The following is a 17,103-nucleotide window of genomic DNA, read 5'->3' as shown; positions in this document are numbered from 1 at the left end:
ATGGGGAGAACAGAGAGGGAAGAACAAGGTCCAGGGAGAGCTAATCTGCTGGAGCTCCAGCTGCATTACCTTGTCTTCACAGCCTTCCCTGCAGGGCCTCCCGGGCAGGGGCCTCTGTGGCCGTGTTGGCTACAGTGGGGTGCTTTGGTCCTCCCCGATTCCCTCTTATTCCAGAGGAGGACTGGAGCACACAGCCTCCTAGGCCCAGTGGCACACTGGAGGAGGGGGGCCTTGGCTGGGGCTGCCTGCCATGCTGGCTCGGGTCCTTAGCTCTGGGGTATTTCGTCATGGAGCAGAAGGTTCTTCAGGTTGGCCTCGGGAAAAACTGATGGGCTCTCCCCTCCTCCTCAGGTTCAACCCAGGCACTACTGCTTGAAGCCAAAGCCTGATCTTCACTTTCTCAAAGAGCAGCTTCCATTTCCTGGGTGGTTACGATGTGCCAGGCTGTGTAAAGCACTCTCCCACATTGTTTCTTGTTATAAACCTTTATTTATTGATTTTAGTGAGGGAGAGAGAAATAATGACTTGTTGTTCCACATATTTATGCATTCACTGGTTGATTCTTGTATGTCCCAGACTGGAGATTGAACCTGAAATCTTAGCTTATTGGGACAACACTCTAACCAACTGAGCTACCTGGCCAAGGCCCACATTGTTTTATTTAATCCTCACAATTACTCTATGAGGTAGGAACTGGTTTATGCCACTTTACAAGAGGAAACTGAGCCCCAAGAGGTAATTTTCCCAATACCTTGTAGCTAATACATAGTCTATGCCTTCCCACACTGGCACTAAACCATGACTGAATCACACACCTGTGAGACCAGAGGTCAAGGAAAGAAGCCTCAGGAAAGAAATATATATATAATAGAGGTCCAATGCACAAAATTCGTGCAAGAGTTGGCCTTCCTTCCCCTGGCTGCAGGCACCGGGACCCAGGGTTCCCTTGTAGTCCTGGCTTCGTCTGGAAGGTCTTCTGGTCTAATTAGCATATTATGCTTTTATTATTATTATTTTTTATGCTTTTATTATTATAGATTTTTATCTCAGAGAGGAAGAGAGGGAGCGATAGAAACATCAACAATTAAAGTCATTGATCCACTGCTTCCTACACACCCCCCTACTGTGGATGGAGCCCACAACCCGGGCATGTCTTGACCAGAAATCAAGCCGTGTCCTCCTGGTTCATAGGTCAACTCTCAACCTCTGAGCCACACCAGCCAGGCTAAGGAAAGAAATTTAAATGACAGAGCAAGATAACTAAAGTGACTTGATTTGGTTTATCACCCTTTGAAGGTCAGCAAAAAGTCAAGGCTGTGATTGTCCCTCTACTTAACAGAGGTCCTCAAACTTTTTAAACAGGGGGCCAGTTCACTGTCCCTCAGACATTCCACACATGCGCACTGCGGGCCCAGGACGAGTCAGCTGCTGGGCCCAGGACGAGTCAGCTGCTAAGCAGGACAGGCAGCAGTGGCAAAACCACCCGGTGGGCCGGATAAATGTTTTTGGCGGGCCGCATGTGGCCCGTGGGCCGTAGTTTGAGGACCCCTGCCTAGCTTCTCTCACTACACCAGTAACAGGAGGTTCTTCTGTGCCAGCTAGCAGGAACACTGCATGACCACAGAGGAGGGGACTCACAAGTAGTTGTGAACTGAGCTCACTGTACTTGACTCACTGAGTAGCACCAACTCTAAAGAGTAGATGGCCTGCCAGGCAGGTGATGGAGGATCATTTAGGAAAGTCTGAATCAAATGGTACCAGCCCATCTGTCCATACCTCACGGGAAGTGTCCTGGGATGGAAATGCACTCTTGGCTTTGGTTCTTCATTCAATAAACCTAAATGACCACAAGCACTAGCTCATCAGACACTTTGCCCTTAAATGAAGAAAATTAACATAAGGTTGGGAATGAAATTAACTAAGCAGTGGTGAGAAGTGCAATGAACTGGAGAATTCTGCTCAGCCAAAGCTGCTTGGCTACCTTGCTCCAGTTGGTTGTAGTCTCTCAATAACAAAGAAAAGCCAAAAATCAAGATAATGTGAACCTTGCCATTTTTAAAAACAAAATGAAAGCCAACATCTGTGGTCACTAGTGTGCAAACTCTGCTCTTCACTAACCAAACTCTATCTTTTCCTGTTGTACCTTCAGCACTTGACAATTCTTGGCAGAAAGGAAGCAGTCAAAATGCTTCTGGCACACTGACCAGGTGAAGCTCATCCAGAGGCAACGGGTCTGGAATAGCCATCATACGTAGAACAGCTGATGCAATGGGGGAGGACTTTTAGACTTGAGAGACATAATTGTTGCAAATAAGAAAATCCTTATAAGACGAAGGCATATGGTTTGGCCAACACTATAAAGGCCAGGGTAGCCCTGATCAGTTTGGCTCAGTGGACAGAACATCGGCCTGCAGACTGAAGGGTCCCAGGTCCGATTCTGGTCAAGACAGTGTACCTTGGTTGTGGGCACATCCCCAGTAGGGGGTGTGCAGGAGGCGGCTGATCGATGTTTCTCTCTCATCGATGTTTCTAACTCTCTCTCTCCCTTCCTCTCTGTAAAAAAATCAATAAAATATATATTTTTAAAAAGTGCCAGGGTAGAGGGGAGGGAGAGACAGCCACTTATTAGGTAAAATATACATTTGGTGATTGACACCCATCCCTACTACCACAGTGCATACTCCTCTCCCACTTCTTTACTTGTCCAGCCCCTAAAGTCATTTGGCTTTCATACCTGGTAAGAGTAAATTCAGGCTTCTCCTAAATTTGCCTTGCAAATATCCAACCTATTACCTAAGAATCTTATCCAACTCAAGATTTTCCCCAAGGACTAAAATGAAATAGAATACATAATGTAAGTGCTTGACACAACATTGGGCAAAGGGTTCAAGGAACATTCACTATTATTATGGAGATCTAGATGTTTTCTTTCTTGAAAAATACACTTTTATTGATATCAGAGAGAATCATTGATTGGCTGCCTCCTGCACAACCCAACCCATGCCATGTGCCCTGACAGGGAAATCGAACTGTGACCTTCTAGTTCATAGTTGGCGCTCAACCACTGAGCCATGCCAGCCGGGCTAGATGTTTTCTATAAAGCACCAGAATATACAACTGCTGTCAATGCATAATTACAGAGATTCGGATTTTGGCTTAATAAACAGTACACCTGTAACAATCCCAAATGGAATGAAATTATGAGCCTGAATGTTCAAATAGAACGAGGACCATCCCTCAGGGGACATCCAAGAAAGAATTCATGCTTTAGGAATCTAACTTTTATGGTCTCTACTCTTAGGATCCTATAACAACATGCACAGCATGATAAACTGTACTTATAATTTACATTTAAAAAATGCGGCTGAAGCCCTAGTTGGTTTGGTTCAGTGGAGAGAGCGTTGGCCAGTGGATTAAAGGGTCCCAGGTTCGGTTCTGGTCAAGAGCACGAACCTCAGTTGCAGGCTCGATCCCCAGCCCTGGTGATACCCAGCCCTGGTCAGGATACCTGAGGGAGGCAACCAATCCATGTGTCTCTCTCGCATTGATGTCTCTCTTTCCCCGCTGCCCCCGCTTCCACTCTCTCTAAAAATCTATGGGAAAATATCCTCAGGTAAAATAAGTAAAATATGTGGCTGATCTCTGCGGATATGGAAAGATATACAAAATAGAATAGGTAGAGCCTGGTTGGCATGGCTCAGTGGTTGGGTGTCAACCTATGAACCAGAAGGTCACAGTTCAATTCCAGGTCAGGGAACATGCCCTGGTTGTGGGTCGATCCCTGGGTGTGGGATGTGCAGGAGGTAGCCGATTAAGGATTCTCTCTCATCATTGATGTTTCTATCTTTCTCCATCTTCCTTCCTCTCTGAAATCAATAAAAATCTATTTTAAAAAATAGGTAGAAAAAAAGAAATTATAAAACTATACAATAGGAGACCATGTGTTGTTGTTGTTGTTGTTGTTTTAAAGGATATACACATACATACATACTTAGAATGTTTCTGAAAGGGTATATAAGAAACTTATTAGATAACCTTGGGAAATGGGGTGGGGGAGCAAATGTTCACTCACCCCAACCAAATGCTTACTTTCCACTTTATATCCTCCTGTTCCATTCCTCCCTATCCTTAAGAACAGCATCATTACCCTTACAAAAAAGACCTTCTGGTCCAAGCTTTGCTTTGCAAATACTGCCCAGGACAGAGCTTTGAATATTTCCTCACATCTTCACTGCCAAGGCCAAAGAACTTTAATCAGACTACTGGACTCTCCAACCTACCCTCCCATTAACAAAGTATCTAACCTTGGAGGCTGCTTCAGGTCACTTCTTTGACCCTCATTTCCTGAGTTCTAGTGTTTTTTTCCCATGTGCATTCTGTGGGTGATCTCATGCAGCCCATAGTTCCTGTATATATTGTCCCAACACTGCTGGGAGCCGGTCCATCCTTGCTGCTTGACACAGTCACTGCAGAGAAGAAACATCTGCACAGCATATGTTTCAAGGGGCCTGGCGTATATGGCATACTGCTCTTAATATGTTTGCTCCCCTTCTTGGCGCTATGTGTTTTAACCAAGGTCACCTCTCCAAGATAGGTTGTTTCCCCAGGTAGGAATTTTTCCCTGAAGTTAGGGAGGGAATAAAACCCCTTAACTAACTGCCAGGCGGGTAGTTAATCACTTTAACTAAGAACAATCACTCTTAAGCTACATAATCTTTACTCCCTGGAAAAAGAAACACCCTAACCTTTGGAATAGAAATTGACAGGATTAAAATCAACTGGTATAAATACAGATGTAACAAGACAACAAGGGTCAGAACCTAGAAACAGAAGAACCTAGAGACAGAACCTAGAGGGAGAACCTAGGGAGAGAACATGGCAAAAAATCCTGGACAGAACCTAGAAACAGAACTTAGCGAGAGAACCTGGCTGAAGAACCTAGAGACAGAACCTAGAGACAGGACTTGGCTGGAGATCCTATACAGAACCTAGAGACAGAACCTAGACACAGAACCTAGAGACAGGACTTGGCTGGAGATCCTGGAGGGAGAACCTCGCTATGCTGATGAACTGAACCCTGTCTCTGTGTTATTCCTTCATCGCCGACTCCGTCCACACCTTTGGGGACCCCTGGACCTGCTGGGGTTGGACCCCAGCACAACACTGACTCCCAAATTTCTACCTCCAGCCTAGACTCCCTTCCTGTACTGCAAACCTGTGCATTGCAACTGCCTTGACAACAGCTCCTTTTGAATGTCAAGCAGACATCTAAAACTTAACACACCCAAAGTTGAACTCATCTTCCCCAGTTAAACCTGCTCTACCCAGAGCCCTACAAATCCCAGCTAATAGCACTTCCAGGCCTCTAGCTGCCAATCCGCAACCTCAGAGTAAAAGAATGACTGGAAAGCAGGCTGACCTACAATGCCAGTTACCTAAAAATAAAAGTAGTCCTGGGTATTTGGATCTAAGATATCATTTAATCATTAAAATGTTTTCTGAAATATGTTTAAAGTTAACTCATTTAAGTGTAGGGTTTAGATTTTGACATTTTGTTTTGAACATAAGTCACTTTTTGCAAGCTAGGAAACAGAATCAAACTAAGGCAGTCTAGTCCCCCTAGGGATCCAGGCCAAATCTTGCAATCTTCAGAACAAGGATATCATAAAACAAGCTAACAACAGGGTTATAAACTCTAAAATAACAACCACTTATCTACATTTTTCCTTAGAAAACAGCCAAAAGTCTAGTCCTTAAAGGCATGACATACAGAACATCTTAATCTATAAAGGATAAACCCAAATTATATGGTGCCCAACCTAATTGTGAGCCAGATCAGTGCTGGCCAAGGAATGGTGAGCAGAAAAAGTGTTTACATTTTGAAAACTTGCTCTGAGTTTTGAAATTCCTGCTTGCTCTGAATAAGAAAGCAAGTAAAAAGTATTTCAGATGCACCCACACTAATATTTGATTTTGCCAAGGTCTTCCACTAGAACAGGGGGTAAGATACTTATGTATTTTCAAAATAAATTACTTAGTAATAAGAAATTTGACATACCGCATTCTTCCATTTAACACAAGAACAAACTGATAATAAAGACTATTTAAAAGAAATGCTCAACTCTAAAAACAGTGGTGGCAGCAACACTTCCCACTACAGAATAACCTCCCACTTTCTCCAATTAACATTGCTATTCTTCCATGATACACGTTCATGTGGAAAAACTTGTCAGCTTTTGGTCAGGGCCAGGAGATGAAATATAGAGCATGCCCTAGTTAGCTAATTGTAAGCTCTTAGGATGGACTCATAAAAAATGGCCATTGTTTTGTTAAGCATCTGCAACCTGCAGAATTCCTTAGCCCCAAGTTATAGTTTCTGCTCAGTATCTTAAAGCTGAGCTCAGTCCCATTTGACTCTGCTCCTCAGGGCTGAGGTAGGTGCTAGTCATCAAAGTCTGGAATGTCATCGTAGGAGTAACCCCGGTAGCCTTTGGATGCATAGTAAGCGATGCGCAGGTGGTAAAACCCTGGCAGGAACACCAGGATGCCAATGATCAGAACAGGAACGGCCCGATCTGCCCCCTGGTGGCAAAAGGAGGCAAACGCATTAGTACCACACAAGTTATAAAATTTAAAATAAAATAACACATGATGAGTCCAATCCATAGATCAGCATCTTATACTTTTCAGAGCATTTTCTTTGGATAGTACACTACTTAGCAAAGGTTTTACATCTCTTTTTCTCCTGATTACCAATTGTAGAAAAACTGTAAAATACAAAAAATTACAAAGAAAATAAATTATCCATGTTCATAAGATATTTTGGCATATTTTCTTCTGCTCCTTCTTTAAAGTTTTTAGGCACCCTGTGCCTTGTTTTTGTCTCTTATAACAAGATATTGCCAAAATATTACTAAAAGCTCTTCATTGTGTGGTAGGGAGGTGACATAGTCAAAGGTACAAAATTCCAGTTATAAAATAAGCCCTGAGCATGATGATTCCAGTTAAGAATGCTGTACTCTATATCTGAAAGTTGATGAGAGAGTAGATGTTAAAAGTTCTCATCACACACAAAAAGCGTATAACTGTGTGGTGATGGATGTGAACTAGACTTATTGTGGTGATCTTTCACAATATATACAAATACTGAATCATTATATTATACACCTGGAACTAATATAATGGTTTTAAAAAATATATTGGATTTAATCGAAAATATCACACTGTAAACAAGTCCACTGATTTATTAGATTAAACAGAATGACAGCATGATCATGTGTAAAAGCTAAAAACAAAATGCTGATACCCAACACAGCACTTAGAGGCCTGAGCCCAGCTCTGAAAGATCTTCATCAGAAATAGGGGCAGCAGCAGCTTGAAACAGGCACAAAGATAGGAGTAGGAGGCTTAAGAGAATACAAGGAAGGCAGAGCAATAGTCGTATCTTGTGAACAGGGGTGAAGGACAAAGAGACAAAAGAGTTCTATTTCCTGATGTTATGGAAACATCAGAGCAGGCCACATGAACCTGAGAGGGATAGAAGGGCAGGGTATTTTAGGTGGGAAAAGGCAACTTTAGAAGCATTTGTATGCTGTGTTGGCACTCAGCTCCGAGGGAAGCAGAACACGTCCCTCGTGCTGTGACTTAAATAACTGAGCTGCTTGGCCCAGGCCCGATCAACTTGGATGAATAGCTCATTGAAATCATGCCAGTGTCTGTTGCCCCCGTGGGCCTTCCTCTTATTAATGAGTATGTAAAATGTGGAAGCCACAGTGAGGCCTTGGAACAAAACCACAGGGCTCTGGTGGGAGAAGGATTTCCGCCTTCCTCCCTGTGCTGGAGAGCCCTAAGGGAGAGGAGTTTGATGTTGCTGGGTCCCTTGAGGCTCTGAGCTTATCAGCAAAGCCTTCTCTTTAGCCCTACCCTCCCCAATCCTCCCCAATAAGTCCTCAGAGTTCATGGAAAGGCCATCTGAGAGAAAAAGAAAAAACCCCAAAAAATGGAGGAAAGAAAGGGGCAATTTTTTTCCCATGGCACTTACCAGGGAGACTGCCTCCTTATGCTGATTTTAGATAGAGGGTTTGTTCCTTAATCTGGAACAGCGTTTCTCAAATAAGGGGCAGGCCTGCTCAAGAGGGGCTCTTGAGCCTCTCCTGGGGTTTTGTCCAATATAAGCAGCCCCTGTTCCCCCAAAATGAGAATCTACATATAATGGTAGAAATTCATGACAGGAGTGTTTTGTACATGTGAACTATGTCAAAGGCAGAACAAAAAGCTAAAAATCCCTAGTCTGTTTGGAGCAAAAATCAAAACTATGGAACGATGTTTTTTCAGATTAAGAGTAATGTTTCTCCCTCTCTCTCTTTTGTTGTTAATCCTCTCCAGAGGATATTTTATTCCATTGATTTTCAGACATAATGGAATGGAAGGAGGGGGGGACGAAGGGAGAGGGAGAGAGAAAGAAACATTAGTTGTTCCACTTATTTGTGCATTCATTGGTTGATTTATTTTTTAAAATCTTTATTGTTAAAAGTATTATACAGATCCTTTTTCCCCCCATAAACCTCTTCCAGCCTACTCCTGTCCCCTCAACCACCCCACTGTCTGTGTCCACATGTTAAACATATATGCATACATGTTCATTGGTTGATTTCTTCCCACCCACCCTCCCCTGCCTTCCCTCTGAGGTTCAACAGTCATTGATTGATTATTGTATGTACCCTGACTAGGGATGAAACCCACAACCTTGGTGTATTGGGACAATGCTCTAACCAACCGAGATACCCAGCCAGGGCTCTGAGTAAGAATAAGTTACAAACAAGTCATTTCTCCTGTAGCTAAATTCCATATCTAGGCTCCATGCTGCAGAGCCAAAAACAGTAAGTTCACCCAATTATTTGGAGTAACCATACAATTCTGTCCTCCTAAAGACAATTTCCAGAAATACAATTCTGTCCTCCTAAAGACAATTTCCAGAAAGACCTGCCTGTCCCAGTGAGGTACTTGACACTAGGATTAACACAGGCTAATCACTGCATGGTTTCTTTAAAAACTGGCTTTTTTGTTTCTTTCTCTTTGATACTGTACAAGGGGTCCAACATGTGGGCCGGGAATCAAACCGGAACCTCCTGGTTCATAGGTCAACGCTCAACCACTGAGTACACCGGCTGGGCCAGGGATCGATCTTAATATCAACTGAAAATGAGGATAATCATTATGTGCTTCCTAAAGTTCTCTATGCTATATCAATATTCTCAAAATGTAGTCCTTGGACCACCAGCATTTCCTGGAAACCTTTTGGAAATGCAAATTCTCACACCCCATTCTAGACTTAACTAGAATTGGAATCTCTGGGAGTGGGAGCAAGAAATCTGTGTTAACAAATCCGCAAGGTAATTATTCAGATTGACACTGAAGTTTGAGAATCACATTCTTTCTAAACTAAACTAAATCCAAATTGAAATAAGTCCCTAGCCCTGGCAGAATAGCTCAGTTAGTTGGAGAGTCCAAGGCTGTGGGTTCAATTCCCAGTCAGAGCACATACAAGAAGCAACCAATGAGCCCTAGCTGGTTTGGTTCAGTGGATAGTGTAGGCCTGTGGACTGAAGGGTCCCGGGTTCGATTCCGATCAAGGGTATATGTCCGGGTTGTGGACTCGATCCCCAGTAAGGGACGTGCAGGAGGCAGCCAATCAATGATTCTCTCTCGTCATTGATGTTTCTATCTCTCTAGCCCTCTCCTTTCCTCTCTGAAATTAAAAACAAAAAGCAACCAATGAATGCATAAATAAATGGAACAACTGATGTTTCTCTCTCCCTCTTTCCCTCTAAAGCTAATAAATAAAAATTTAAAAATAATAAACAAACCCCTAACTCTAACCATTTGCCAGAAATATGAGGAATAAAACAAGGTAAATGATAGTAAGACAACACCCCTAGATTTATGTAAAAACTGTTAGAGATACATACTGAAGATGAACACTTAAGAATTTACCAGGAAAATGTAAATCTGGTATTTGGTTTAATAGACAGGAAAAAAAGTTGAGGGGGATAGATGATAGATGAAACAAAATGTTTATAACTCTTGATGCTGAGTGGTGGACACATGGGGGTTCGTTATATTATTCCATCTATTTCTGTTTTGTTTGAAATGTCTGTAATAAAAAGTGAAAAAAACCCAAACAAAAGAAAACAAAAGCTATTACTGATTTTCTTACTTAATATCTTTATCCTTTTTTATAATGTAGTCTTTATAAACTATACAAGGTAAAATGGTATTTGCTGCATGTGGATCCCACTTCCACTTTCAATTTTTATAACATGATTAACAGACACTTTACTGTACTCCTGGGATTTATACTGCATGTTGCAATAGAAGTGAACTGAAGGTGCAGTCCTGAAGTCAGGTGTTCAAACTTAGACTGCATACCAAGTGAACATCTGGTGGCCATATAATAGTTTTAAGCAGCTAAGGACCTAATTAGATATACTTCTTAAAACCCATATGCAGCCATTTTATTGTGACAGTGCTACTACTGCCAAGTCCAACGATAATGCCCAGTTTCAGTTCTTAGCTGTGTTCCTTCTGCAGAGCAATGTGACCATAATCCCTTTGCCTGGTGTGTGTTGAAGAACCAACATAAACTATGGTCAATGCAACTTCAGAACAATGTAGATGCTGTGTTTAAGTGTCTGTATACAGCCCAAGAACCACCAAACATCACTTCAGGTTTCTAAGGTATCGTACTGAAGCTCAACAGGGACTGCAACCAAATCCCTATATAAGAAGGCTCTGATTCATGAGCCAAGAGTCCTCACTTGGTTAGTGGCCCCAAGCCACTACCACACAAGCCTTACTCTTTCTCCCCAAACAGACTAGAATGTCTGTAGCACTGCAAAGCTGCAACAACAGCGTTCTACTCCAGTTACAGCCTTTGTCATTCAGGAGTCCTTGATGCCAGGCTTAGTTTTGCTGTCCCAAACTATAAGAGTGGGAAAAGTGCCCAACATCTAAGAAGAAAAATTTGCTGACCTGCCACCACCCACCTCAGAGGAACTGTGGGAGAAATTTGCTGTGCTCAAAGGAAGAAACACATGTTTTGTTATCAGAGAACAAAATCTTTATAAAACAAAACAAAACAAAACAAAATCCTTTTCTTGCCAGAACCGGTTTGGCTCAGTGGATAGAGCGTCGGCCTGCGGACTCAAGGGTCTCAGGTTCAATTCCGGTCAAGGGCATGTACCTTGGTTGCGGGCACATCCCCAGTGGGGGGCGTGCAGGAGGCAGCTGATCGATGTTTCTAACTCTCTATCGCTCTCCCTTCCTCTCTGTAGAAAATCAATAAAACATATTTAAAAAAAAAAATCCTTTTCTTCTTTCTGCTGTGCTACTAGATTCGAATATAAAACAATAGAGCCCTAGCTCACATTTTAAAGACCTCATGGCAGATTCTCACAAACCCTTCAGCTTACCCCTTTGCTGATATAGCCTGCCAGCAGGAGGGAGCCTATGATGATGAGAAAGGTGCCAATCAAAAACAGTACTGTAGCAAGTGCAATGGCCTTATATGGAATCTTAGGAGGACTTTTCTTAAACTGAAAGAGAAACAAAAAAAGACAAGAGCATTATGAAAATACCAGGGCTGATACTTTAAAGCAAGGAGGATAATAAGAACCAATATGAATGCTTCATGTGTCTTGAAGTAAGTCCTACCACCCAGTGCAGCTCTGGGAGAGAAAGGAAAGGGATAGGTAGGAGATGAAGCTCTAGTGACTGCTCTACCAGCAGTCCCAGCAGAATGTTATTCTTCCTAGTTCTAGTCTCATTCCACAGACCATAAAAAAACTACTTTCTTACAAAACAAAAGATACTTTATGGTTATTCATTGATTAGATATGTATTAATTAAGTGCTTGGAACATGGAAGGCTGTACTGATCTACAGGGATTCAAGAGTGAATATCTGGAGAAGCTGTGTCAAACAGTAAGTAAAACAGAGTATTTATTAAGCTTGTACCCAGGAGAAGTAAAGAAAATAAGTGACTTCTGGCTTTTAGAGTTAAGTCAGCATAGAGTCCAAGCTTTTTAGAAACAGCTTTTTCTAAAGCATTATTGCCTGCCACCACCCACCTCAGAGGAACTGTGGGAGAAGTTGCCTGCCCCACGGAACAAGTAACCTACCTTCACAAGTTCAATTCAAGGTTAAGATTCACAAACAAACTTTCTAAAGTTTGGTTCATGGCTCTCTCTGACCTAACTGGCTGGAAACTTCCCAGATATACTAAAAAAAGAAAAGAAAAGAAAACAAAACACCTCTCTCCTTCAAGTGCAGGTCCAAAAAGAGTACAAAGAATAATTGATTTGTTTATTTTTAAAAGGATGGCTGCCTGCTTCTTCTTCCTTGGCCCTCATTCCACCTAAAATATTCTCCTCTAAGGAGAAATGGGCAAAAGGAGATGCTACGCCATTAGGTATTTTGTAAAAAATCATCAGGGTAGCCCTAACCAGTTTGGCTCAGTGGATAGAGCATCGGCCTGCGGACTGAAGGGTCTTGGGTTCGATTCCAGTCAAGGGCATGTACCTTGGTTGCGGGCACATCCCCACTAGGGGGTGTGCATGAGGCAGCTGATCAATGTTTCTCTCTCATCGATGTTTATAACTCTCTATCCCTCTCCCTTCCTCTCTGTAAAAAATCAATAAAATATACATTTTTTAAAAATCATCAGGGTAGGGTACAAGCTTAATAAATACTCTGTTGCCGAAACCGGTTTGGCTCAGTGGATGGAGCGTCGGCCTGCGGACTGGGGGGTCCCGGGTTCGATTCCGGTCGGGGGCATGTACCTGGGTTGTGGGCACATCCCCAGTGGGAGATGTGCAGGAGGCGGCTGATCGATGTTTCTCTCTCATCGATGTTTCTGACTCTCTATCTCTCTCCCTTCCTCTCTGTACAAAATCAATAAAATATATAAAAATAAAATAAAATAAAATAAATACTCTGTTTTACTTACTGTTTGCCACCAAAAATACCTTTAATAAACTGGATCTCATGGCGTCAGGAAAGAGGAAGGAATTCCACAATCTGCTGGCTTTAGCAGTTAGTTTCTCCCTTAAAAGGTGAACTGGCTTTGACTAAAGTATAAACAAACTGATGACATAGCCCTTAACATTTTTTTCTACTTAACAAAACACAGTTTGATTATTTTTCAGATAAACTAAATAAAATTTGCAATTGCTGGGCTTTGGCATTACAACTAAAAATGCTTAAAAAGGAACTGTATTCATATTGGTTTGAAACAGCTCCACTAAGATCCCTCCTTCTGCAGGCTATGGCTGAAAGGTGCTGGGTTTCTTTCTTGCTGCTCCCTCTAATCCCCAGGGACAGTTAGCAAAAATCTCTACCGTCAGGTCTTCCTGCTAGCTCATCAGAAACAGAGCCAGCCAGTCTCATCAGCTCTCTTGTGCACTTACCTGAAGGTCAATGTAGCCATCATCTGTGCTAGAGAGTCTGGAGTATTTCACTTTACTACTGGGGATTCCAGCAGCCAGGTTAGTACGAGATGGCATCATAACACACTGACACAGCTACAGTCTGAAAACAAGGAACACCGTTAATGTCTGCAAGCAACAATGGTGTTTTATAGCTCATAAATTCAGGCATCTCAGATGCAGTGATTTGGAATTTTGGGCTGTGATGACATACTAGCAACTGGCGAGTTAGGCTCCACTGCTCTTAGAACCTGATCTTCTTTTAAAAAAATGAAAATAGCCTCATTATATATCCACTCTGATTTGTCCTGGTAGAATGAAAGTCAAGACAATGACCAAGAACCAGAACTCATATGTACCTTGCCACCGACATTCCCTTGCCTCCTAATTTTTCCAAAGTCATACAGGGTGGAAGAGTAATGACTTAAGTCCAAGTCTACCTGAAGGTCAATGTAGCCATTATCTATGCTGGATAATCATTTTTTTTCTATGCTGGTGAATCTTAAGTATTTCACTTTACTATTGGGGATTCCAGTAGCCAGGATGGTACAAGGTAGCATCATTTGGACTTACGCAAAGTCCAAATTTTCAACCATTCTGCTATAGCAGTGGTTCTCAACCTTCTGGCCCTTTAAATACAGTTCCTCATGTTGTGACCCAACCATAAAATTATTTTCGTTGCTACTTCATAACTGTAATGTTGCTACTGTTATGAATCGTAATATAAATATCTGATATGCAGGATGGTCTTAGGCAACCCCTGTGAAAGGGTCGTTCGACCGCCAAAGGGGTCGCGGCCCACAGGTTGAGAACCGCTGTGCTATAGTATTGTTTGCCTCTTGTCCCTGCTTCAGAAAAAAGCAAGGGGAGCATATACTCCAGTGATTCTCGTATTTGCCAGGGAGGAAGGAGAGAGAGGGTGGGGAATAGATTACACTCATATCTACATTTTGCCTATTTCCCCCTGATGAATATCATGCTGTTAATGAAAATGATTTGTAAAGCTTCTTGTTGTAAATTTGGATAAGCTCCTGGCTATCAGTACTGTACCAGTGGCTTCTGATTTTCCTGCCTCTCTGCCCCACTCAAGCAGTGAAAGTAGTGATTTCATTTTCCAGATTACTTCTATAATTTTAAAAAATCATGGCCATTTAGTCACTTGTTTAAGAGATAGTAGATAAGATTTAAAAACAATGACATTTAGGAACATTTGAGATCTTGCTCCCCAGCCTATGTAGTCAGTTTTAGTTCAAATAAACTCTTACAAAATTAAAAAAACACACACACACATTTGAGCCCTGGCCAGCATGGCTCAGTGGTTGGAGTGTCAGCCCAAGAACGGAAGGATCTCAGGTTCAATTCCCAGTCAAGGCAAGGGCATGTGCCTAGGTTGAAGGTTCTATCCCGCCCTGGCCCTGGCCCCGGCGTGGGAGGCAATCAATCCATGTGTCTCTGTCCCATCTGTTTCTCCCCCCCCCCCCCATCCCCCACCCCACGCCCCTCCCTTCCACAATCTGTAGAGAATTAATGGAAAAAATATCCTCAGGTGAGGATTAGGAGAAAAAGACATTGGAATCAAAAAACATTTGTACACTTTTCCTCCATAAAGCCACTGTTATATATATATAAAAAAGAAGTAAATCTATTTTGATCGTGAAGCTATTTGATTTCTTCTAAAAGAGAAAATTAGGTATTTCAATAAGGGCAACATAAAAAAATGTGGAGAGCGGCTACAGTGTTTGGACAAGTTCAAGCCTTGGACTGATGAGACGGCACAGTCCTCTCATTGCCACGTGCAAGTCCCAGCTTGGAGGGCAGAGCCCTCCCAGCACAATTACAGCCAACAGCTATAGGTGTGAGCTTGAACCTATGGTCTGAACACGTGGCCCCAGGTGCCTGAATGATGTGGGCTTGATAGAGTTCAGGTGCATGTAATTGAGTAGGATCAAAACCCCCCAGAATGTTGTAAACATCTTGATCACACCCTTACTTTGCCTCGTGGAATCCGGCTATAAAATAAAGACACGGGTTGTAGTCTCTGGCGCTGCTGTCTCTCTCCATCAGAGAGGGCAGCGTTCCACCGAGACCCAGCTCAATCCTTCACTGCCCCTACTCAGGCTCACTGAACCTGGCTGAGCTGGCACGACACATAAGGAGCCCTGGGGCTGAGTATGCCATGGCCGTGCCAGCCCGCCACAAAAAAACAAACAAGCAAAGCCTGACCTTCCTGCTATGACACTTTATAAATAATCATTATAATAACGGCAGTAAATAATTACTGGTCAGGTGGCAGGTGCTTTATATGTACTTAATCCCAGATATTAGTGAGTTATGTTAAATGGCCTCCATTTAACCTAAACTAAGCAGCTTTCTAAAGGAAATCGTGCTAAATGCTCATATCCCTTTTTAGTAATTACATGCTGGTGCAGATATCAAGTATTGAAAAAAAAAAAGAGTATGCTAACTTATATGCCGCCCTAAAAGGTATTAAATAACAAAATTCAACTAGTTCGAAGATCTAATTGGCTCTATTACTGAAGTGATGAAACAGGCGCATCCCTCCAGCAGCTGAGAGGGAGTGCGGTGAGTTGTACACAATGGAAGGTTTTTATGCGCAGAAAGAGGGGACTCAAACTGCAATGAGGTTTAGTTTTGGTTTGATCACATGGCTGCGCAAAAGTTACTCCATTTGGCCTATTGCTGTTGGTTTTTTAAACAAATGGTTAAACTGAATCAAATACTAGGTTTTTAAATGTTGCGATCCGATTACATGGTAATCTAAACTTAACTCTATCAAACTTAAAGTCCAAACTACCTATATGTGGGGGTTTAGGAGGGCATTTAATCACCTCTGATCTGCATTAGTCAAAGTTTATGTGCTCTGCCATTAACTACTCATACACCCGCCACAAGACAAAAAAGCGCAGGCAGTGAGGGAGAGGGGAGAGGAATAAGAATTCTAAGAGGGAAAAGGAAGTACGGGAATCGATGTTTTCAAAGTTCCCAACAGGGTTTTTAACCAACTCGAACGCAACCCCCCAATTCCCTCAGCCCCTCATTTTAAAAGCAACAGCAGTGCCGCACGACGCGCCTGCACATACACTACTTTCCTGCCTGTCTCCGGACCTCGCCAGGAAGAGAAGAACCCACACGAATTCTGACCGAAAACAAACTAAACCGGTTTCTGGACAGAGGCCAGCGGTGCGGACTCGGGGTTGGGCTCAGCGGGGAGCCGCCTCCGCCCCGCCGGGAGCCGGAAGTGCCACCCCTGCGCCAGCCCCGCCGTGCGCACCCCTTACCCGAGCGCCGTGCCCAGTCGTCCGCGCGTCGACTGCCCGCTCACCGTTGGGAACGGAGATGCTCATGACACGCCTCACCTAACTGCCACCTGCCCCGCCCGCCCAGACCGGATCAACGCCGGAAACGGCGTACAGGAAGGCGGCGCATCGGAAGTGGCATCACCGGGAGCGACGCCCTCTCAACCCGCTTTCCGGAAACATTTCTGCCCCGCGCTAGGCCAGTGGTCTGCAGATCGGGGCTCTCTCGGGCTTGCAGCCCGCCTGGCTCAGCCAGGCCCTGGACAAGCCAACTGTCTCTCCAGGCCCCTCCGGTATTGGCGC

General features: G+C 43.2%; 1 protein-coding gene across 4 annotated transcripts; it reads right to left on the bottom strand.

Moving 5' to 3' along the window:
* Window positions 1-466: 466 nt before the first annotated feature.
* Window positions 467-16,896, bottom strand: TMEM230 (transmembrane protein 230). Of its 4 annotated transcripts, none has more exons than XM_070419952.1 (4): window positions 16,783-16,896; window positions 13,466-13,579; window positions 11,472-11,594; window positions 467-6,582 (listed from the first exon to the last, which is right to left on the bottom strand). In XM_070419952.1, exons 1-4 carry the CDS (start codon window positions 16,846-16,848, stop codon window positions 6,442-6,444), a joined length of 444 nt encoding a protein of 147 aa, XP_070276053.1. In that variant the 5' UTR covers window positions 16,849-16,896; the 3' UTR covers window positions 467-6,441. The 4 variants fall into 4 exon arrangements, with proteins under 4 accessions (XP_070276053.1, XP_070276054.1, XP_070276056.1 ...); XM_070419953.1 differs by having other exon boundaries at window positions 13,466-13,586; window positions 16,783-16,872; XM_070419955.1 differs by having other exon boundaries at window positions 13,466-13,586; window positions 16,827-16,848.
* Between the last annotated feature and the right edge of the window lie 207 nt (window positions 16,897-17,103).

The sequence above is a fragment of the Myotis yumanensis genome, unplaced genomic scaffold (genome assembly GCF_028538775.1).
Source record: "Myotis yumanensis isolate MYYU_CA2020_CCGP unplaced genomic scaffold, mMyoYum1.0.hap1 SCAF_7, whole genome shotgun sequence".
Classification (NCBI taxonomy): Eukaryota; Metazoa; Chordata; class Mammalia; order Chiroptera; family Vespertilionidae; genus Myotis; species Myotis yumanensis.
This window is presented reverse-complemented; position numbering and strand designations above follow the sequence as displayed.